Source organism: Microtus pennsylvanicus, chromosome 1, assembly GCF_037038515.1.
Source record: "Microtus pennsylvanicus isolate mMicPen1 chromosome 1, mMicPen1.hap1, whole genome shotgun sequence".
NCBI lineage: Eukaryota > Metazoa > Chordata > Mammalia > Rodentia > Cricetidae > Microtus > Microtus pennsylvanicus.
The window spans coordinates 28,012,810-28,036,059 of record NC_134579.1 but is presented as its reverse complement, the minus strand read 5'-3'; the positions used below and the strand labels follow the sequence as shown (position 1 = coordinate 28,036,059).

Here is a 23,250-nt window from a genome sequence, read left to right as displayed (position 1 = left end):
ATTTCTCCATGTCCCTAGTCTTTCTGTGGCTGTCAGAATTCAAAGAACAGAGGTCATTTTGTTTGACACTCACCCTAGATTTCTATGAGTTTGTCTTAGTTAGGGGTTGATTTTGACTTAATTACGTTTTTAATATTATATAGTCACAGCAATTATTTTAATTATCTCCACGATACATGCCTGAACCTCTTTCCAAAGAAGGTTGCTTCTGATGTTGTAGGCAGACGTGATTATTTTTGTTGGGATGGTGAGGACACTTTTCAGCTCATTATACTTATAAAAAATATGAAGCAGGTCAGTAAGTTTAGGAATTTTGTTCTTGGTGTGGAATTTTGTGGGAACATAATCCACGTTGGTTAGCATGTCTGTGTCAGCTGTACTTAGACATGATTACCCAAATCTCGCCTTGTGCAGAATTCTGAATGGAGCACTGGGAACAGAGGGGGGCTGAATTCCCTGCCTCCCTTCCTGTAGCGGCAGAACATAGTACGGGGTGCTTCGTAGCTTACTCCCTGTGCGGGTCATTTTGCCCCTTGCTATAGCCATCAGAGGTTCTCAATCCAGTCTGTCTGCACAGAGAAGGTGGGGCGCGAAGGAAGAATAGTCAGAATCGTTTATGTGCTAGCTGTCATGGGGGAGGACCTCCCGCGTATTCCTCCTCTGCTTTCTAAACTGCAGGCAGGCTGGAAGCCTGAGTTTGCCGAGGCACTGAGCTGCACCTCAGCTGCAAACAGACAGGTTCATTCCCCTCCAGACCTGGTGGCTGATCTTTATCGCTCTCAGCAGGATGAGTGTGCTGAGGGGGCGGGGGCTCTTCTGACTTTAGTCACATCCTGCTTTAGTTCTTTGAGTCTGAGAACCCTGATGCTCATGAAAACAAATGTCTCCCCAGCCTCCTTGTGCCTTAGAGCAATGTTCTGAGCTGATGTAGGACCAGCGTGTGTGTGTCGTCTCCAGCCACAGGTACCACGCTAACACTCCGCACAGGCCAGGCAGTGTCAGGAGGAGGCACGTGGGGTGTTAGAGCTAGCAGTTAATGAAAACATACATCCCACCGCACCCCATTCAGGACTCTGCTGGCCACACTTCCCATCTGTGCGGTCTGTACCAAGTGTCCCCTCCCCCAGCTTCCATCTACTCTTCCAGTTCAGCTGATGCTGTCTTGCAGCCAGCCTTTGACACCCGCAATCTGTGAGATCTTTTCTTTCCTGGAATCAGCGATCCCAAGTTCCTTGACCACTCATTAGCGTGTAGAATAGAACTCACTCTGACTGGCTTTTTGAACATGGCCTAGGTGCCGCCAGTCTTGTTAAAATGACCAGAATATGTTGTTGGGAAGAAAGGGCAATGATCCACTGCCTAAGTGGATCTGAGCACCCTGCTTGCACTAATACACTCTGTTTTCACCTTTGTTTATTTTTGCTGGCCCCCTTGGGCCTTAGGCTGTTCCAGACTGCAGTTGGGTCCCATGTTCCCACTCCCCCTCTATTGCTCTTCACACACAGACCACTGCTAGTTGGATCTCAAATCGCCCTTGCAGAATGGGCTTTTTGTACCCTCGTGTCCACTCATCATGGCCCTGCTTGGTTTGGACTCTCATTCTCCCTTTGAGGTCACCTGAGAGCCATGCTGTCATCTAGGATTTTCATGATGGCCTCATGGGATGTAGCCTGGTTGAGAAGAACACGTGTCATCTTCCTCCAAAGAGCTTCGATACTTCATAGGTATTTTCTCATGGTCAGAGAGACCTGATCAGCCTTCCTCATCAACTTAGACCATGAAACCCAATCTGGACAAGTTCAACAGAATCGCCATATATGGGCTGCCCGTGCATGCTTCAGCATTGCCGGGACATAAATTTCATTTCATTCAACTTCAGTTCTTATTTGCAGGGTCAGTTGAGGAGGGTGAGTAGCAACTTGGAGAGTCAATGCCTAGTGAATATCTTCAGTGATCACGTGATTAGCTTCTTTTCCCTCTTACATAGGAGACGGGGGTTGGAGGTGACTCAGTAACATGTCAACTGTCACAGAGCCTGTCCATGCTGAAGCTGTGGCAGAAAGACCCCCGCGGGGCGCTTCCCAGCTCAGTACTACTGACACCACCTCTCCTCCTACTGCTCATTCTGAGAGTAACTCACCCTGTGTTGTCTTCCTGGTGTTGCCATAACAAAGTTCTGCAATCTGGGAGGCTTGCAGCTGCAGAAATTTATGTGCTTGCAGTTCCGGAGAAGTCAGGCAAGGTCTCACCGGCCTTTCTGGCCCTGAATCCTTTGGAGGGAACCCTCTCTGGTCTCACTCATCCAGTTTCTATGGTTCCACATGTTTGTAGACTTGTGGCTATACCACCCCAGGCTCTGTCTCCATCTTCACTGGCCCCTGCTCTTCTTTGTGAGTCGCTCTTCCATGGTTCCCGTGAAGACATGTCAGTGGGCATAGGGCCCATGAGACAATGCAAAGTCTTTCAAGGTGAAATTGCTGGGACACAGGGACAAGGTTTTCAGAGTCAACACTCATCCTGCCATTGTTCTTTCTGTGCCAATTGCATAAACCTGGAACCATCTGAGAAACTTCATATATGCCTTCTGGCTTTCAGATCTTTTTATCCTAATATCTAATATCCTGATATTTAATATCCTGCAATGTCTGAATTATAGGCCTTTGAGTTGTTTTAAGAAAAGACCAAAGCCAGCTACAGCGCCTCACACCTATAATCCTAGCACACGAGAGGCGAAAGCAAGGTTGCTGTGAGCTTAGTGTGAGTCTGGGCTTCTAGTGAGTTCTAGGATACACACACACACACACACATGCATACACACTCACACACATACATGCATGCATATATACACACACATGCATACACCAAAACCATACACCAATATCTCTGCTTTTCATATATTGAAGTTTTATATTTTCTGTTTAAATATTACACTGCAGACACACACAGACAGAATATTGTATACATAATAAATAAATATTTAAAAAATAAATAAATAAATATTATAGTGCTCCAGATTTTTACCTAAAAATGAGTTGTTTAAGGCTGGAGAGATGACTCAGTGATTAAAATCACTGGCTGCTCTTCCAGAGGTTCTGAGTTCAATTCCCAGCATCCACGTGGCAGCTGATAACCTCTCCAACATCCATAGAATACGGTGCTCTCCTGATGTGCAGATGTACATGTATACAAAGCACACCTATAAATAAATAAATCTTAAAAGCAATGAATTATTGACTCAACAGAATTTTGGCTTTGACACAAAAACATTCACATTTCCATTTCATTCACCTCCCCGTGTTTTTTTTTTCTTTTTTGTATATTTTATGCTCAGTAATGGGTTTTGTGAGTTTTGGAAATCTGAGTGAGGACAGCCAGGGTTAGCTCCAAATCTGGGAAGTGAGAACTTTCTAGAATGATCCTCCTGCAGAGTCAGAGCTGGGACCCATGCCTGCCTTGGGTGGGGTGGCTTCTCAATTCTGCAATTCCTCTGTGTCTTCTTCATTGACTTCCTTTCTAGGGAGACTCCCTTCCCTTGGCTGCGGCCTCCTTAAGTAGCTGCAGTGTCTGTAATAAAGGCCTGAAGTCCCCTTTCGTTTTCCCAGGTTGAGCTGCTTGTTCTCATTGCCCCTTAGGGTCCCAAACGTTGGTCCGTCCCAAGGTATGTCCTGCAAAGATTGCAGAAACCTCTGAGTACCCTACACAGATGAAAGGGAAGATATGCTTCCCCGGATCTCGGTGTCATTCAAAGGCAGGGAGAGTGATAACCGCATTTGCTTCTGTCAGCTGTCTTCTCCTTATGAATTTGGGGGTGGGGAAGCAAAAACAAAACCACCTTCCTCATGGTGGTAGGCAGGAGGAGGAACTTCTGCTGCTTGGTTTCACAGAAATGATCAGTAGATGGAAGTGTGTACAAAACACTGTTGCCAGCGTTCCCGGGGACCAGTATCTTGGGGAGTTAACCAGAATCAGCATTTGAGGAAGGATATTGGCAGATGCTTAGATCAGTTGGTTCAGAACAGCGCTTCTCAACCTGTGGGTCGTGACCTTTTGTAGGGGGGCTCCTAAGACCATTGGAAAACATAGATACCTATGATACGATGCATAACAGTAGTAAAATTACAGTTATGAAGTCGTGGAAAATCACTTTATGATGGGGGGTCACCACAGCATGAGGAACTGGATTAAAGGGTCACAGCCTCAGGAAGGTTGAGAACCAGTGCTCTAGAGCCTTCTCAAACCCACGCGAGCTCTGCATCCTGCCCCCAGCGGCCCTGGGGCTGTGAGACTCATTCCAGGAGCGCTCGGCATGCCCCTTCTGACAGAACTGCTAAGTAGTTATGCTCTGATTCCTGTGACATTAAAACTTTTCCACCTTGCGTTGGCAGGCCTGAAGGCGGGGGATGAGATTCTTGAGATCAATAACCGTGCTGCCGGCACCCTGAATTCCTCTATGCTCAAAGATTTCCTCTCGCAGCCCTCCCTGGGCCTCCTGGTGAGGACACACCCTGAGCCGGAGGCAGGAGTGGAGCTTCTGGAGAACCCACCGCACCGAGTGGATGGCCCTGTCGACCTGGGCGAGAGCCCCCTCGCCTTCCTCACCAGCAACCCAGGTATGCTGTGCCCAGGGCTGTATGTACTTCATGAGCCTGTGCCCCGGGAGGTACGCCACTCTTGGGGCCCCTCAGGCTTGCTCCTGCAGGTGTCAGGGCCCCTCAGGGCTTGCTTCTGCAGGTGTCAGAGCACCTCAGGGCTTGCTCCTGCAGGTGTCAGGGCCCCTCAGGGCTTGCTCCTGCAGGTGTCAGAGCACTTCAGGGCTTGCTTCTGCAGGCATGAGGGTCCCTTAGGGCTTGCTCCTGCAGGCATCAGGACCCTCAGGGCTTGCTCCTGCAGGCATCAGGACCCTCAGGGTTTGCTCCTGTAGTCATCAGGACCCTCAGGGCTTGCTCCTGCAGGCATCAGAACCCTCAGGGTTTGCTCCTGCAGACATCAGGACCCTCAGGGTTTGCTCCTATAGTCATCAGGACCCTCAGGGCTTGCTCCTGCAGGCATCAGAATCCACAGGGCTTGCTCCTGCAGGTATTGAAATGTGTCAGTGAGTGAAGCTAATAGCTGGCCCTGGGCTTCTTGTTGACATTTTAAAGGAAAAGGGGAAGGTATTTCTGTCATGGAATGTCTGCTTCCTGTTTCTTTTGCTTATTGTCATCTTGGAGAGAGGTGTGTGGGGTGAGGCCCCCATTTCATGGTTGTGGATAAAGGTATGGGATCACATAAGCCCCGGGGATGCTTAGTTCTCTTCTGGCCTTCATTTTCTCCACCCCCAAAGTCTGCTCAGCCCTGCTCTTCTCGTGTGGGAGAAACAAGGTGTTTCTCAGAAAGCTCGCCCAGCCATTGGTGGTTTTGTCTGATTCCTTTGGACATGAGGAAATCCTGTCATCCCTGCTCTATCTGCCACTTTTTTTATATTTTATTATTTATTATGTATACAATATTCTGTTTGTGTGTATGCCTGCAAGCCAGAAGACTCCATTACAGATGGTTGTGAGCTACCATGTGGTTGCTGGGAATTGAACTCAGGACCTTTGGAAGAGCAGGCAACGCTCTTAACCTCTGAGCCATCTCTCCAGCCCCTGCCACTTTTTTTTTTAAATGTTAGTAATTTTTTTCTTTTTCGTGTTCATTGATGCCTGCATGTGTGTCTGTGTGAGGGTGTCAGAAAGCCTGGAACTGGAGTTACAAATAGTTGTGTGCTGCCATATAGGTGCTGGGGATTGAACCCGGGTCCTCTGGAAGAATAGTCAGTGCCCTTGACCACTGAGCCGTCGCTCCAGTCCCCATCTGCCATTCTTGTCTCCTCTCTTTCCTGCTCCCTCTGGAACCCATGCACTCATTCTGACGGAAGCAGCTTGGGTGCCCCCTGCCTAGGGAGCCTTCCTGGGACCCCCAGCTCTCTGACCTGCAGAATGCGTCTCTTTAGGTTTGCTTCCCTCCCTCCTCCCTGAGTTTACTTCCGACAAGCTTTCACTTTGTAGCCCAGACTGGCTTGGAACTCTCTGAATAACCTAGGTTGGCCTTGAATCCAAGATTCCCCTGCCTCAGCTTTCCAAGCTCTGGCCTTGCAGGAGAGCACCTTCGTAGCTGGCTCATTTGACACCCTTCTTTCTTGCCTGTATTGTTCTCTCGTGTTTTGTTTTCTTAGAATGTGTGTGTTTTCTTCATCTTTGCCTTCCAGCATTTGGACGGAGTGTCCCACACAGCGACCCTTTCCTATGGAACTTGGGAGTGAATGAGTGAGCACGGGGACCCTGTGGGTTGCTGGAGCTCAGCTTTTATGAACCCGTACTAGGGTTAGGGTTCACTGACTAGGCTTAATTTCAGAATTATTTTTCTCCCCATCTTGTGTTTTCAGGGGGAGAAATAAAACTTGAGGCAGCGTGGGCATGCATGGGAGTGGGTCTCTAGTTTCAGTGTCTGTGTTGTAGGTACTGTGTATTGCTCCTTGCCATTGTCAGGTTACCGTCTGCAGCTTGGCTACTTAAGCAAGAAGCCCGTGATCATTCATGATTTTGTTTAGTGGTCCCCGGAAGAGTTTGACAAGTTGAAGCTTCAAAAAATGGATCCTACTTGGTTACTATTGGCTCCCTTAGATCACTGCATCATAGTGTAGTGGTCTTCACACTTTTAAAAGCTGCTTTGGTCAGCCCAGGATGCCGAGAAGAGGGTAATCAGGACCCTGGCGGCTATTCTCCCAGATGGCCACAAGGTGGTGTTTGTTAGCCTACAAAACAATCCACAGCTTCCATTCTGCAGGGTTACAGAATCAAACACGTTCCGTGTAATTAGGTTGTTTCAGGATTTTGAGGTCATATGCATGAAATGCGTGTGTGACTGTATGTGGATTAATTTTCTATCAGTTTCATGCCTGCCGTTTATAGATACAGATTCAGAATTTACATATTATAATCCGCAAACTGAAACCTGATCACCCTACCTGATTTTGAACAACTTGGATCCGTCCGTGCACATCACGATTTTGCTTCTTCCCATTACAACGGTAGATTGGGTGGTTGTGATGGCCAGTTCCGGTCCACAAAGCTAAAAATGTTTATTCTCTGGCCCCTTAGAGATAAAGTCCCTGTGTAAAATTGACTCTCGCTCACAAATTGCTTCCTTATTTACAATTACTGTCTATTTCTTACTGAAAAGATCCTTCGAATATATGCAGATTATTTCCATGAGTGTTTTTAAAATAATAATTTGCGTTTGAAATCAGGTCTAGTCATAGAGCCCAGATGATCCTAAAATCACTATATATCTTGAGATGGCCCCTAGTTTGGAATCCTACCGCCTCAACCTCTTGAATACTGAGATTATGGTAAACAAGGCAGAATAGCTTTTAACTGAAAAGGTTCTTGTGTGTGTTTGCTTCAGAAGGATCTGGGCATGTTCTGTGTATATAGTAGTTGCCCTGTCGTTGATACAGCAGAGTCCTAAACACAGCCCTGACTTTCCTGTAACCTCCCACAGACGAGGCTCCTGTGGAGGCCCTGTACCACGCAACTTACTTGTATCTAAAACAGTACGATTTCAACCTTGGGGTCTTCTGTAGGAGACGGATTCTTTCCTTTGTTTGTTCCCAGTCAAATGACTGTGCCTTGGAGCTCATGATCCCCACCTGGGTCTCTGCCTTCTGGGTGCTTCCGCTTCCTGGTCCTTATTTAACAGCAGAAGATGAAAGGGGGGAAGCAAGGAAACAGGATGGGTAGCCAGCAAGCCTGCCCCATAGCAGGTTAGAGATAACAGACTCAGAAGACGACGGCACTTAACACAGAGCAGTGGGAAAATGGGTAGGCCAGACTCCAGCCTTGATCTAAATTTAGAAGGAACTAAAAATAGGAGCAATCCGAGTGGCAAAGTTTGGGGTTTGGTGCTAGAGCATCTTTAAGATAGTTAGACTGCGTATTAGTGACCTGGAAAGAGACCCAGGTAGGGAGTCTGAGCATCTCAGGGACTTTGAGGCCCATGCGGTCCTTGGTGCTGTCTGCCCAGCATGTGGACTTGACCAGACCTTCCCGAGAGCCCGGACTGAAAGGTATTAATTCTCTTTCAAGCTTTGGTTATTTCTGAACCCCTTTCTCACATAGAGGCTTGCAAGTAGAAACATCATGGCCTGATGGTTAAAAATAGGCCCGAGCCAGGTTCTGTGGGACTGCGTTCATTTTGATGTTAGCCTGTGGTCCTGTGAGTCATGATTCGCCACTCTGTGTCCTGTATCCTCACCGTTAGATGGAGAAGAGCACACCCTGCCATCCTGCCAGGTCAGTGTGATGGTTAAGCCGGCTTCTGTCGCAGAGGACTGTAGCAATCAGTTGTGCTTCCTCGCTGTCCGCTCCTCCACTTCCGCCTGCAGTGGGCAGCATGTCTAACTCTCGTGTTCCTGAATTTCCCTGTGCTTGCCGTTTCTGGGCGGAGAGGAATCTGTGGGACTGAGGTCCCTGGACCCCTTGACAGCTCTTGAGTGGCTCTGGTTCTTGTTGATTGTTTTAGACGACAGTTTAGACTCCTTGAGCGATTTCCACATGTACCCAGAGTTGGAACCAGTTTGGCCACCCAACTCCTCCTTTTTTGCAGACTTTGTCCTGGGAAAATGGTGGCGTGCAGACATTGCCGATGCCCTTTTAGGATCTGTTCCGTGGAGATTTTGATGTTGGAAATGCATTTTCTGTTTAGTCCTTGATGAAAGAAGGGAGCACGGTGCTTGGCTCTCACGTTGTCTTCAAAGCCAAGGTCTGGGCAAGGGCAGTCTCCTTCGTATGCTAAGACACAGGTCTAGTTCATGGCCATTTGCAGTCCATAACTTCCGGCTGGAGTCTTCCTGGCCCCCTTTCATCTGTGCATAGGAGGAAGGGAGCCAGGACAAACAAACAAACAAAGGTAGTTCCCTCCACGCCTGTTATTCTCGGAGCATCCTTGCTGTAAAGGGGAAGTTGCCCTGAGAACTCGGAAACTCTTTTTCTGAGGGCTGCTGTTCAGTTCTCATGGGATTTGTTTTGAATGCTGATCTTAGCATTTCAGATCAGGTAATTCTTTGGTGCATGCGTCCGTCATGGTTTTTTTTAAATGAATCCTAATGATATTCTGCTATTCTCTTTTTAAAATTTTATTTATTTTACTTTATGTGCATTGGTGTAATGGTCTCTGGAACTGGAGTTATAGACATGTGAGCTGTCATGTGGGTGCTGGGACTTGAACCCTGTCCTCTGGAAGAGCACTCAGTGCTCTTAACCCTTGAGCCATCTCATCAGTCTCCACATCCATCTTGTTTTAATATGCTTGTCTGGCATGTCCCTTCCCTGCCCTTTCTACTAAGGGAAAAGAAGAAAACTTAGGTGACACAAGATATAAATCATGACATTCACCAATGAAACAAAGATACCTCTGATAGCAATTATTGCAAACACCCAACTTTTATGCAGATTGTAAGAGTTGTCATTCAAGTGGCATCTAGGGTATCTCTTCAGAAGTCTGAAGTGTGTGTTTAGGGCCAGGTATAGTGATGCAAACCTGTCATTCCAGCACCTGGGTGACAGGCAGGATTGCTGAGAGTGTGAGGTGATATTGAGTGACGTAGCAAGTACTGGACCAGCCAGGACTACATAGCAAGACCCTCTTCACACACACACACACACACACACACACACACACACACACACACACACACACACTCCGCATGTCTCTCTAAGTTCTGGTGTTAGCCAGCCTTACTTCCAGTGGCGCCACCTCTCTGCTGCGCTGTCCTGTCCCTAGGTTTCTGCTCGGCTGATTGAAGGGAAGCAGGTGCCCTGTGTTATCTCAGTGAGGAGCCTGCACTCTCACAGTAAAAACTCTGTGCTCTCTGGAGGGGCTGACGCCACATCTTATTGGAAATAAAATGGATATTTTTGCATTGTGAGCTGGAGTGGCTCTAGCTGATACGGGGTGGCTGACAGCTGGCCAGTGACACATTAGAGACGTTCAGATCAGGCTCAGGTTGGAGAGCCGGAGACCCTTTGATCGGCCTCCAGCACATCTGTCCGCTGCGGAGAGGAAGCTGTGGGCTGCAGCGAGCACAGATGCACCTCCCGCAGGAAGTCGATTCCCTGGCATCTGCTTCACAGGAAAGGCCCCTGTGTGGCCGTGCATGACCACGGCCCCTCAGCGCCGAGGAGGACTTGTTTGCACCAGGCAGGGACAGCGCTGGATCTGCCTGGCCAGTAAGTGCAGTGGAGAAATGGAAGGCTGTTTTCTCTGGGGACTCCACACTTAGGGAACAGGAAGGGGCGACACGAACGAGCAAGTGAACAGCTCTGTCTTTCTGAAAACAAATCTGGTCCCGTCTTGTAGATTCTCTGAAGCCTCACAGATACCGTTTGCTTGTCGATGAGGTTTGCGGCCATGTTTGCCTCGTAAGCTGTTGGCGTGCCTTGCTGTCTGTCACTTAGCACATGGCCTGCTTCCGTGGGTCCTGCTGGGGTGTCGGGGATCCAAATGCCTTTTCTTGATTTCCAGTGAGATTTGATTGATGGCATCGGCCATGTCCCGTGTGTGTATAGGGGGTGGGTGTTGCTTTGCAGATGCGGGGGAGCCTTCAGTTTTATGTTTTTAAAAATCATTAGTGTCAGGGTTAGAGAGACGGCTCAGCAGTTAAGAGCACTCGTTGCTCTTAGGGAAGACCCAGGTTCAATTCCCAGCACCTACATGTTGACTCCCAACTGTAACTCCACTTCTAGGAGATCTGTTTCTGTCTTCTGGCGTCTTTGGGCCAGGGATATACATGGAGCACGCACATACATGCAGGGAAGCACTGATGCACATGAAATAGAAATAAAAGTAATTCTAAAAATCATTAATGTACTTTATATTTTATTTTCTCACCAAACATAAGATCAATTATGCCAAAATCTGCAATTTTTATGAAATTTCCACAGTATTGTTATTGCTTTTCTCTTTTATGTATTTGTGTACATGTGCACATTGTACATACTTATCACAACATACACGTGGAAGTCAGCGGACCACATGCTTCTCTCCTTGTGCGTCCCCTCAAGTTGAACTTAGGTCTGTAGTCTTGACGGCCTTTACTCGCTGATCTGTCTCTCCTGCCCAAATTTATTTCTTTTTGATACAGGGTCTTGCTCTATCCCAAGGTGGCCTACAACTTATTACATAGCCCGTGCTAGCTTTAAACTTGCCATCCTTCTGCCTTAGCCTTCTGAGTGCGGGAGTTACATGTGTGTACCGCTCAGCCCACTCACAGCGTGTATTTAGCTGAGTGCAGGAGTTACATGTGTGTACCGCTCAGCCCACTCACAGCGTGTATTTAGCTGAGTGTGGGAGTTACATGTGTGGACCGCTCAGCCCACTCACAGTGTGTATTTAGCTGAGTGAGGGAGTTACATGTGTGTACCGCTCAGCCCACTCACAGTGTGTATTTAGCTGAGTGTGGGAGTTACATGTGTGGACCGCTCAGCCCACTCACAGTGTGTATTTAGCTGAGTGTGGGAGTTACATGTGTGTACCGCTCAGCCCACTCACAGCGTGTATTTAGCTGTGTGCGGGAGTTACATGTGTGTACCGCTCAGCTCACTCACAGTGTGTATTTAGCGGTCTCTGGTTTGCTGCAGTTTTGCTCTGCAGCCGTTTTGGTTTCTAGTTTCCTTGGCTGCTGGTGCCGGTGCCATCCGTGTATTACGAGGTGAACATGGGATTCTTTATGGGATTCTTTTCGTAATGAAGCTATGCCGTGACTGAGAAAGGAAACGGAGTCATAGCCCGGCAGCTGAGTCCCATACGAGTGTCTTTAGGGAGGTCCAGTCTTTCCTCGCCGTACCCACTGGTCCATCAGTCACGTTTGCTCCTCATACGAACTCAGATATTAGACAACTTTTTAAAGTTTATTTCTAGGGGCTGGCGAGACGGCTCAGTGCTTAAGGAAGTTGCCACCTGAGTTTGATTCCTAGGACCCATGTGGTGAGAGGAGAGAACCATTTCCTGAAGGTTACGCACACACACAGACAAACACAGTAAAATAATTTTAGTGTTTGAACTAGAATTTGTTTAACTTGAACACATTGCTTGTATTTCTCATTAGACAAGGATTCTTTCCTTTATGTTTAATTGCCACAAGGCCTTAGGAAAGACAAATGAATGTGGTATGATCTAAACAAACGCTACATTGTAACATTGTAAGGTAAACTTTTGTGGCTAGGTTCGCATTGTGTTGGTCTTAGCTAGTGGTGTGAGGGGTGAATGACTTGCCAAGGTTTTTAGACCATAAAGATGTGACCATGATGTGGAAGCAATTTACAATCCAAAGAGGTGTTCTCACCTGTTCACAGCCCTGGGTTTAGTTTGTAGAAGCTTCTGTTCAATCAGAAGGTTCTGTCCTGAAGGTGCTCTGGCTTCCTTGCTCTCTTGTGGAGCCTCCCCTGAGCCTGCCTGACCGTGTGCTCAGGGCTTCTATTGATTGAACTGTTCCTTGCCCTGGCGCTTTCAGTCCCCCTGAACTCTGTCTTTAGTTCTTTCCCTGATTGCTAACAGAGCAGCCTGTGATGGTGGGGGCTGTTTCCTGCTAAGTGGGGGTGAGAATGCCCCCAGACAAGAGGGTTCAAAGGTGTGCACTTTATAGTCAGGATAGTGCTGCTGTAGAAACTTGTGAAAGTGTGTGTGTGTGTGTGTGTGTGTGTGTGTGTGTGTGTAAAGTCACGAAATTGAGGAGATCCAGAGAAGGATCTGAGCATGGGAAGGAGGTAGCTTTCTGCTTGGATCCCTGTCCTGGCTGCTCTGCTCTTTCTTCTCAGTATCCCTGAAGTGAGCCGCTGTCACTTCCTCTCTCCTGTTTCCTTTGGTCATTAGCACCTACTCCTGTCCATTTAGTGGTTAATGTTGCAGAACAAACCGCTGCTACACAGCCTCGGTCCTTCTCGGTAGCCTGGTGGCTTGGGCTAAGCTCAGCGGATTGGACACCCTACTGTCTTTGCTGCGTGACTGACCCTGTCCTTGCTCACATGTACCTGGGCAGTGGGGACCTCCTCTCCATGAAGCCTCTCATCTTGGAGACTATAGTTTGGTTTTTTCTTTCTTTCTTTCTTTCTTTCTTTCTTTCTTTCTTTCTTTATTTTTTTTTTTTTTTTTTTTTTTTTTTTGTATTTCGGACAAGCACAGGAACTGTGCAGCCTCCTGGGGCCCTGGCTGGAAATGTGTGTATTTTCACTTACATTATTTTTGCTAGCCAAAGCAAGCTGTGCGTCAGTCCAGATTTCTGGTGTAGGGTGTAGTCTCAGGGCTGTGCTTCTAGGATGGGAGGGATTGAGCTGGTGGCTTTCGTGAGCATCAGGCCTGTATTGTGCATGTCCTTTTCTTCTTTCTTATTAGCTGCATTTGTCCTGTATATTTTCTGCCGAGTCTGTATCCTCCTGGTGCCGGTTTTTGCGATTGGCGTGAATTAGGATCCAGCGTTATCATTTTTCCATGTGGGCCACCCACCGCTCTGGCGACATCTGTCAAATGTTCCGTCTCTTTCCCCGACTGCACTGTGCGTCTGCTGAGTGCCACACTTCATCCAGGGCTGGGTCTCTTTTAAACAGTCTGTTCTGAGCTGCATTAAAGTTACTGTAACTTTAGCTTATGTTTTGCTCTCTGGCAGGGAAAGTACCCCAGTCTTGTTTGTCTTCTCCTTTACTGTCTTTGGTGTAACTGAACTTTTATTAGTTCTAGGAAAAATGTTGCCGGTGTGGTCTGCTCAAGTGTAGGTGCTCTAAGTTAGGGCAGTTTCTGCCTTTGGTAGATGGCTTACTTGTGTAAAATGCTAATCCTTGGGACTAGGGCTAGAAAATCATTCACAAATCAAGCTTAACAGTTATAAATGTTTGCGTCTTCTGTGTCTTGACTAAGCCTGTTGCATTTAGTTTCTAGAGTGTTCCGTGTGCTTGGTTATGTCTGGACTCTTCTCAGTGTGTTCCTCTTACCTGTTTCTTGTGTATATCATCCTGCCTGCTGGGGCTTTGTTTTATGTGTCTTTATTTAAGTTAAGCCTTTAACATTTTTTTTAGAAGATCCATGTGTTCTGACGCATATCTGTGGTCTCACTTATTTCCCCTTCTCTCTCCTGAATTGCATTTTAAATTCTAGTTGCGTCTTACATAGCCTATCCCTCCTCTTTCACCCTTTGCTCTGCACTTTGGATGAGATTCTGAGCCCAGCAGAAACTACAGTTCCTTTTCCTTCTTCCCCCAGCTTCAGTTTCCCCCAACCCTGCTTTAATAGTATCTTCGGAGCCGGTTTTTGCTTGTTTGTTTGCTTTTGTTTTAAATACCAAAATGTCTTTTGCGGAGGATGCGGGGTTGTTTTATAGTTTAATCCTAACTTGTATAAATGTCAACATTTTATCTTTCAGTTTGTACACTAGATTTTTTTTTAGGGTTATGTGTTTATTTTTTCCCTGAAATACATACTTTAGAGAACTTTTTAGTGAGATACTAGTTTCTAAGAAGTTCTTACTGTGGTCTCTCTCTGGGATAGTCTTTGGTTGTTTATTTGCGGGGCTCCAGGGGCTGAATTTGGAGCCTCACCTGTTTCTAGGCAAGAGCTTGGCTACTATCCCAAAACTTTTGTGTGTTTTTGGATTTACTATTTTGTGTTCATGGGTGTTTAATCTTTTCACCACGTGTGTGCATTGTCCTGGGACCATATTACATATAGTTGTGAGCCACCATGTGGGGATTGAACCTGGTTCCTCTGGAAGAGCAGCCAGTGAGTGCTCTTAACCACGGATCCCTGAAATTGCAGTTCATGTGAAGGTTTATTTTCTAGAATAAGGCACTCCTTTCAGATGTCTTCACAATCCTCTTTTTTTTTCCTTTTTTGATTTATATTTTTACCCACCAACTGTTTTATTCTGTGACTACAGCTATTATTGTTGTTATTTTTAGAGATTCTATTAATTTGTGTGGTCTTTTTTGAAAGCACCCTTTTGTTTTTGTAAAAAAATAATAATAATTTCAGCCTTGTTATTTGAGATTTTGTATCAGGTGGCTAGGTTTCCTGTGTTCCTCGGTGTCTTCTGCCTTCTTACAGCGACTGTTCTACTATTTGTTTGTTTGCTTGCTATGGCTGAGCTCAGCCTCATGAATGCCAAGTAAGAGATTTAACGCTGGAGTGCATCCCCAGCCCTCTTGGGTTTAGTGTTGCTGGGTTATGGCTTCCTGTTTGACTGTGGTCCATCCCTGCACATTCTGTAATGCCCTGGAGATGAAAATCTAGAAAGACCTTGAGGTGCTGTGGTGTCTTGAAGGAGAATGGACCCCACAGGCTCATAGATTTTAATGTTTGGGTTCCAGGTGGTAGGCTGCTGTCCCACACGCACACACACACACACACGCACACACACACACACCACACACACACACACACACCACACACACACACACCACACACCACACACACACACACCACACACACACACACCACACACACACACCACACACACACACACACCACACACACACACACACACACACACACACCACACGCACACACCACACGCACACGCACACACATACACACACACACGCACACACACACACGCACACACACACATGCACACACACACACGCACACACACACACATGCACACACACACACACACCACACACACACACCACACACACACACATGCACACACACACATGCACACACACACACATGCACACACACACGCACACACACACACATGCACACACACATGCACACACACACCACACACACATGCACACACACACACACATGCACACACACATGCACACACACACACCACACACACACATGCACACACACACACCACACACATGCACACACACACATGCACACACACACACCACACACACACATGCACACACACACATGCACACACACACACATGCGCACACACACACACCACACACATGCACACACACACACACCACACACACACACATGCACACACACACACACGCACACACACACACGCACACACACACACACACACCACACACACACACATGCACACACACACACACATGCACACACACACACCTCACACACACACACACACATGCACACACACACACACACATGCACACACACACACACACATGCACACACACACACACACATACACCACACACACACACACCATGCTTCACTTGGTACTGCCATCACCCCAGTGGCTTTTAGCTATGACTGTATTGCTGACCCGCGCTTCCTTCTGCTTCTCTGTGGCAGGGCACAGCCTCGGCAGCGAGCAGGGCAGCGGTGCTGAGATAGGTCCGGAAGAAGGCGAAGGACCAGACCTGGAGTCTTCTGATGACACAGATCACAGCAGCAAGGTGAGAGCGTTTTCATTTTCACATCCCGTGTCCTGCAGGATCACAGCTGACACGCCACCTCTGCAGCTGTATGTGCTCGGGCGGCCTCTCCATGGGATGAAGTGTTTTTGCTTCTGAGATGTTACTAAATAGCTGGATACGAAATCCAAATTACAGTCTTGGTAACAAACCCATATGGGAGAACAGAGGGCAGAAATCACTTGTAATGAATTGAAGGCTTCCTTCTTTAATTTCTGCCACGGCTGGAGTTCCCCATTAATGCCATAATTTCATCCCGTTTCCTCCCTCCATCTTCATTTGTGGAGGATGAAGCATCGTCCCAAATGGCGTAATTGAGGCAGCAGTGCCTTCTTGCCTCTTAGGGGTTCCGCAATGAGCCGCTTTTGAGCAATCTGCTTTCAGCTCTTGTTCAAGGTGCACTTTTTTTTTTATTAAAGGGAAAGGAAACTTTAAAAAAAAACAATCATGCTGTTCTTCAGATGAATACTGTGAGCAAAACTTTTCTTTTGATACTTTGGTGTAAAACAATGAAGTCGTTGCCTGTAATTCTGCCTGCTCCTGTTCTGCGTTGTCAAGTGTTCCGTACATCCCAGGGTTTCTGAACCAGCAGTCTTCCAAACCCGTCGCCGGTGTCTGAGGGCTTGTGTCCAGACATGCATTGCCACAGTAGTTACATTGCTGTTGCTGTAATCAAACCTTTTGACCATTACCAACTTAGGGGAAGGGCAGGCTTTGCTTCATCGTCTTCTTCAGTTCACAGCTGTTGGGAAGCTGAAGCAGAAATCATAGAAGAAGACTGTTTGCTGGCTTATCATCCCTACACCCGACCCCTTGTCCCCCTTTTTCCAGACAGTATCTGTCTCACAATGTAGACCTGGCCGGCCTTGAAGTCACAGAAATCCCTTTACCTCTATCTCTTGAGTGCTAGGGTTAAAGGTTATACCACCATGCTTGACTTAACTTCTTATACAATCCAGGACAATCTGCCTAGCGATGGCCACACAGTGGGCAGAGCCCTTCTGCATCTATTAATTTTCAAGACAATACCCCCAGACCCCTGCCCAAGGCCAGTCTGATCTGGGTGCTCCCTTCTCTTCTTACATGGCTCTCTTGAGTAATGGCCTAGGTTGACAAGGCTGTTCCACAATCGCCTCACAGTGTTGCTCATCCTCCTCTGCCCACTGTTTTCCTGACACTCTCTGAGCAGATCACACGCGGGAAGCCAGAAGATGCTGCTGGATCTCCTGGAGTTAGAGGTGGTTGTGCAGTGTTAAACGTGGAGCATGGGAAGCAGTCTCTGGTCCTCTGTAAGGGCAGTATACTGCTTTGTTTTTTCATCAGCTTGACATAAGTTCAAGTCGTCCTCAGAGAGGCAATCTCAGTTTTAAAAAATGTCCCCATCAGAGTGGTCTTTGAGTTGTTTTCTAGCTCACTGGAGTGGGTGGTGCCATTCCTGGGCAGGGGGTCCTGGATGGGAACAGAAAGCAGGTTGAGGAAGCCATGGGGAGTAGCCAATAAGGTCTCTGCTTCAGCTCCTGACTTGAATTTCCTGTCCTGACTTCCCTCAGTGATGGATTATGACTTAAAGGTATAAGACAAAGAAACCCTTTTCTCCCCAGGTTGCTTTGCATGGTGTTTCTCACAGCCAGAGAAACCCCGAGAAAGCCAAGAGCTCTTCCTCACTGAGCAGTAGCCCTTGATTCATTACATTTCTCATTTAAGAGATCTGAAAGCCAAAAAAATTCAAGTTGTACCGGCAGATTTTGGCGACCCACTGAGTAATATCCCACTGAGTATTGATAACAAGTCTTGCTAATTCTGTCTTTGGCGAATATTAGGTACCATTTCATATGCAGTATCTTTACAGCACTCCTGAAAAAGAGTATTCTGTTTACAGAGGAGAGTGGGGGTGGGGTTAGGCGCTTGCTGAGAAACACAGACAGCTCCGTGGTATTGAAAGCCAGATGAAAACCCAGTCTGGCCCAGGGCCTTGTGTTATTGATGCCTGCATTTAAATTACCTGCAGCCTGGTTGTTGTGTATGATATTAAGTACCAGGCTTCATGAAAGAGGGAACTAATTTATTAGTGGTGCTAAAGGCCAATTAGATACACAGTCATGAGCCATTTAGCCATTTTCCCAATGCTTAATCTTCCTAAAGTGTCTCTTGATTAAGGTTAAACACTTTGGTCGCATCGACTATATTGGTTTGCAAATTTATTTTTAAGTTGTATATACTGCTGTAACCTGGAAGGGATGATTAAGGCTTGTCTGAATGCACACATATTCATCAGGTAGAGAAATACACCTAATAAATTAATAGAAACTGGATGGCAAAGTGACCCAGCAGGTCTAGGAGCCTGTCGCCAAGCTTCACAGCCTAATCTCTATCCCTGGGATCCACATGGTGGGAGGGGCTATCTGAATCCTGCAGATCGTCCTCCGGCCACACATGAGCCATGGCTGCCCCGCACCCAGACATGCCTACCCCCAGAAGAATAATGAAGTGAGTGGTTAGATTTCCTTCCTTCCTTCCTTCCTTCCTTCCTTCCTTCCTTCCTTCCTTCCTTCCTTCCTTCCTTCCTTCCTTCCTTCCTTCCTTCCTTCCTCACTTTTTTCCTTGTTGGTTTGCTTCTAAAGACAGGGTCTTGTTATATAGCCCCGGCCACTATGTTGGCTACACTAGCCTCAAGCTCACAAAGATCATCTGCCAGCCTCAGCTTCCCGAGTGCTAAGATTAAAGGTGTGCACCACCGTGTCCTGCTGTATTATCAGTTTTTATTCTGGTGGGAAATATGAAGCCAGGGACTCTATGATTTTTTTTTTTTTGGTGTGGGTTGTTGTTGTTGTTGGTGGTGGTGTATGTGTGTGAGTATGTGTGTGTGTGTGTGTGATTTAGCTGTGCATGGCCTTTTGGAGCTGAACAAGTGGATAATTGTGAGCTTGCTGTTCACTGGAGATGATTTGAGCACATCACCATGATGGCTGAGGTTGTCGAAAGGCAGGGGAGTCTAGCCACCTCTCCCTTTGTCAGCTCCTCTTTCCTCTGGTGACAAGGTGACAACCTTAGGTCTCCTCACCCTAGGAGTCATTTCTCTGTGCAGCTTCTTGTGGAATGAAACATGAGTTAACTGAGGCCAGAGGAGCCCAGGGTCCTGCATTCCAGGCCCCCTGGTGGCTCCGACTTTGTTTTCCGGTTAGAAAGTGTATTAGAATCATCAGTGCCTGTGCATTCCTGGCAGCTTCTGGTTTTGTTTTCTTGCGTGCTAGAACTGCTTGGGAAAGTATCTGTTTTTGCAATGAAGTATTAGTGTAAAGTGTGTCAGGGCGCACAGTTGAAAGAGCAGGTTTGTGTGGTGGGGATTCCTTTGCCTCAGTGAGGGGAGCTGTCAAGTTGTCCTACTTGGGCACTTTAATATTCCTGTGCCATTCGAGATGCTGGCCAATCAGCTGGTCCCACTGGCTGCAGGGCAGGGCCACCCGCAGCCCGGGGAGGCACTCTGCGCTTTGTTTTCCGCTGGCTTTGGCTCTCTCTTTCTGGGACTTTTATTGTTGAGCCAGGTAAAAATCAAAGCAGGAGTTCTTCTCTGAGATACAGCCTTTGACAGCCTCCGGGAGCACCAGTGGGGAAACAGGTTTCTCTCTGGGGCTTGTGGCCGCCCTCAGCTCTGTACTGAGATGTGTGTGGTCCCAGGTCGGCACTGGAGAGCCAGCATGGGCTATCTTGGGGAGAGGAAGCTCTCTGCAAGCTGGACGGTGGCTGGAGCTTTTTGAGTATTTGAGGAAACTTCAGTTTCCTTGCTGAACACATGAAGTGCTAGGAGGAATTACCATGAGCCTGTGTCCCTGAGGATGTCGGCACTGTGGAAAATCAGGCGCAAACCCAGGATGGAGAACGACAGAGCTGGTGGCTCTCTCTACAGCACCCTTCATCTGGTGAGCGCTTCACTCTTTCTGGCGGCTTTGGGGAAGACTGGCTCCCATGCTCAACTAGTGATGCCTATGTTTGTCCCACATCTTTCTGTTTCACCCCCTTTCTTTCTGGGCGTCCTTCTTAACAAAGAATATGTATTGCAGCAGTTTTTGAGGATGCGATCATTAGTTAGTGTGCAGGTGAGTTTGTGTTGGGTGTTTATTTTTCTCTTTCAGATTTAGGTGGTAGAAAGCTTTGTTGTTTTTTTTTTTAAATCTTTTTTAACTATCGCTGACACCCCCCCCCCTTTTTTGGCTATTGATATTTTGGATATATTATATGTCCAGTGCACTATGTCCCTCCCACCCCACCCCTGACCAGGGACTAGGAAAGCAGCTGGGATTGTGTTTTGCTCCTTTGGGTGCTTTGGGTCTTATTTCTGCTGACTTGCAGTAGGTAAAGAAGGTTGACGAATGAGCAGTCTAGCATGAGCTGACCTACTTCCCTAGACCAGCCCCTGTAGTAAACGATAATGCTCTAAAAAGAACCTGCAGTAGTGAGCTCATGGCAAGAAACAGTTGAACAAAATCAAACCGAGCCTTTCGGTGCTGGCGCTAATACCCGCATCTGTCCGCGGCTGAGAGGCAGTGTCTTTTAATGAAACGAACGTATCGGTGGCTATGCCTGGTGTTTCCTGTTGTCAGAAGAGACCCCAGAGCTCGTGGAGAATTGAAGGAAGTATGGATGACTGTAATGCCCCCCGAGACTCTGAAATGTGCTCTGCTCTACCATCCCTCAAGAAAAGTTTAAATAAAGGCTGTAAGGTTTTGAGGCCACTCCTCCTTTTAAATCCGTGGGAAGTGTTAAGTCGGTCAGAGTCAAAGAACAGTTTTGGAAGTCGCTCATCTGGAGGCAGACATTGCCTTTGGTGGTTGCATAACAGGAAGGCTGAGCAGCTGGGTCGCTCCAGCAGGTAGTGTGTCCTTAAGAGTCTGACACCCCCCCCCCCCGCGCGCTCCCCCTTTGTACTTTTCATCCTGCACAGGGGGAAAGGATGTCATAACCACCGAGCCTCCTGCTGGCCATGGCAGAGTGGCCCATGCCCTCCTTTGTTGTCCTGCCTTCTCTGTGTTGGCTGAATCGGTTGTTCCTGGGGCGCCTCTGCCCGCTTCAGCGCTTCCAGGCTCCCTAGTGCCTGCGAGTGCTGCTCTTTGGTCTTTGGTGATAGTCCTCAAGGGGAGAGACTGCACTCCCTGATGCAAGTACCTGGGCTGTCTTCCTCCTGCCCCAGAGCTTTCATGTAGGGGCTTGCGGGAAGCCTCCCACCCAGGCTGCTTGGCCGGGCATGTGTGAATGGTGGGTGCTAAGTGTGTGAACGGTGGTGAGAGGTGAGTGTGACTCACCTGACAGCCAGCTGTGGCATGGTCAGGGCGTTTTCTCTCCATGCTCTGCCATTGCAGGTACCACAGACAGGGTCCATACTTGACAATGGCCTACTTAGAAGTCTGACCACTGTGGAATGCGGTGGACAGAGGTGGAGATTTAGCTGGGCAACAATACATGAATTCAATAGCTTAGAGACATTCCAAGGGAGCCCTGCATTTCTTTAGAGGATATTTTGGAAGGCGTATTTTAGGCAAACAAATCTCTCAAGCTTTATGGCCTCTTTTAAATTCTCTCCAAACAGAAACACCACTCTTGATGTCTACATGTGTTAAAACTTATTAATGCTGTGAAACCGTTTATTCTTTCTCAAGTAGCATGTATTGGCCGGGGGGGGGGGGGAGGATGGGAGGGGGAAGGCATCAGTTTGGAGTCAGTGCCGGGAGCAGAGTGTTGGGAAGGACATTGTTTAGCTTCAGGGGTAAATGGAAGGGGTGGTTGAGGCTGAGCCCTCTAAAGGGAGCCCCATGGAGCTTTTCAGTAGCCCCCCAAGAAACTAAGGGGGCAGGGCACTGTTGTCAACTCTGTCTTCTCCTTGTAAGATTCTCTCCAGAAAGGCCCTTTATAGTTTTCCTTATCTGTAGGGGATACACCTTGAGACCCTCTGCCAAGTGGCTTGAGACCCTCAGTGTATACCAGAAGCCATGCCTAGGTGGATAGTACCAATTCCTACATGTACTGAGTTATTTTCTTATGCATATGTGTCTTTGATAAAGTTTAATGTTAAGTAAATAGTAAGAGATTAATAGCAACTAATAAATAGAGAAACTGCGTATAACCCTGTAAGAATGTAAGAACATAACATAAAGTACTTCAATAAAGGTTTTGTAGACAGGGTTTCCCCTGAAAGAGCCAAAATAAAGTTTTTGCATTTTCTGATGATAACTCAGAAAGTGAGTGACCCCAAAGATAAAGTTGGATGACTACATTTCCTATGGTGTGTGTGTGTGTGTGTGTGTGTGTGTGTGTGTGTGTGTGTGTGAATTTAGGACTTGATTTGGGGTACTAGCAGAAGAAAGGAGAACACCTCATGGTGGGCAGGCACCCAGGGAGTCTGCTGGGCGTCGAGAGCCAAAGCAACACCACTCTAACTAGGGAGCCACTTGGCAGAGACCAAGGCAGCTCCCCGTTCAGTCTTGAAAATAGCTATCTTTAGGTATTGGTGATATCACAGAGGAGCCAAGAACCCAGGAACCCCAGTCCATACCTTCTATATTTAACCAAACTGCGGTGACCCCTCCAGTGTGGTGGGCCATGGCTTTTGCGATGCCCTGCTTCTCCTGTAAATCAGGGCCTCTCACACGGTTCATCATTTGTGGAGCTGAGGGTTCTGCTTGCACCGATATGCGAGGTCCCATGGCTAATCATCTCAAGAGGGTATCCTGCCAGCAATTGGAACTTGGTAATGGCTGTGTTTGTCACGGGAGTTGTGTATGAGGGACGGTCAGCAGTGGTCACAGATGGAATTGTTCCAGAAGCATCCATTGTGTAAGCA

At 47.4% G+C, this 23,250-nt stretch overlaps 1 protein-coding gene across 8 annotated transcripts in view; it reads left to right on the top strand.

Annotated features, from left to right (window-relative positions):
* Positions 1–23,250, top strand: part of Tiam1 (TIAM Rac1 associated GEF 1) — a 357,642-nt gene that overhangs the window by 300,396 nt on the left and 33,996 nt on the right. For 7 of the 8 annotated variants that reach the window (XM_075959442.1, XM_075959443.1, XM_075959444.1 and 4 more), the window contains 2 exons: positions 4,386–4,610; positions 16,297–16,400. In XM_075959442.1, coding sequence (XP_075815557.1) covers positions 4,386–4,610; positions 16,297–16,400 — 329 coding nt within the window. Of the gene's footprint in view, positions 1–4,385; positions 4,611–16,296; positions 16,401–19,857; positions 20,336–23,250 lie in introns of those variants that run through there. The other variant, XM_075959449.1, reaches the window with a different exon arrangement.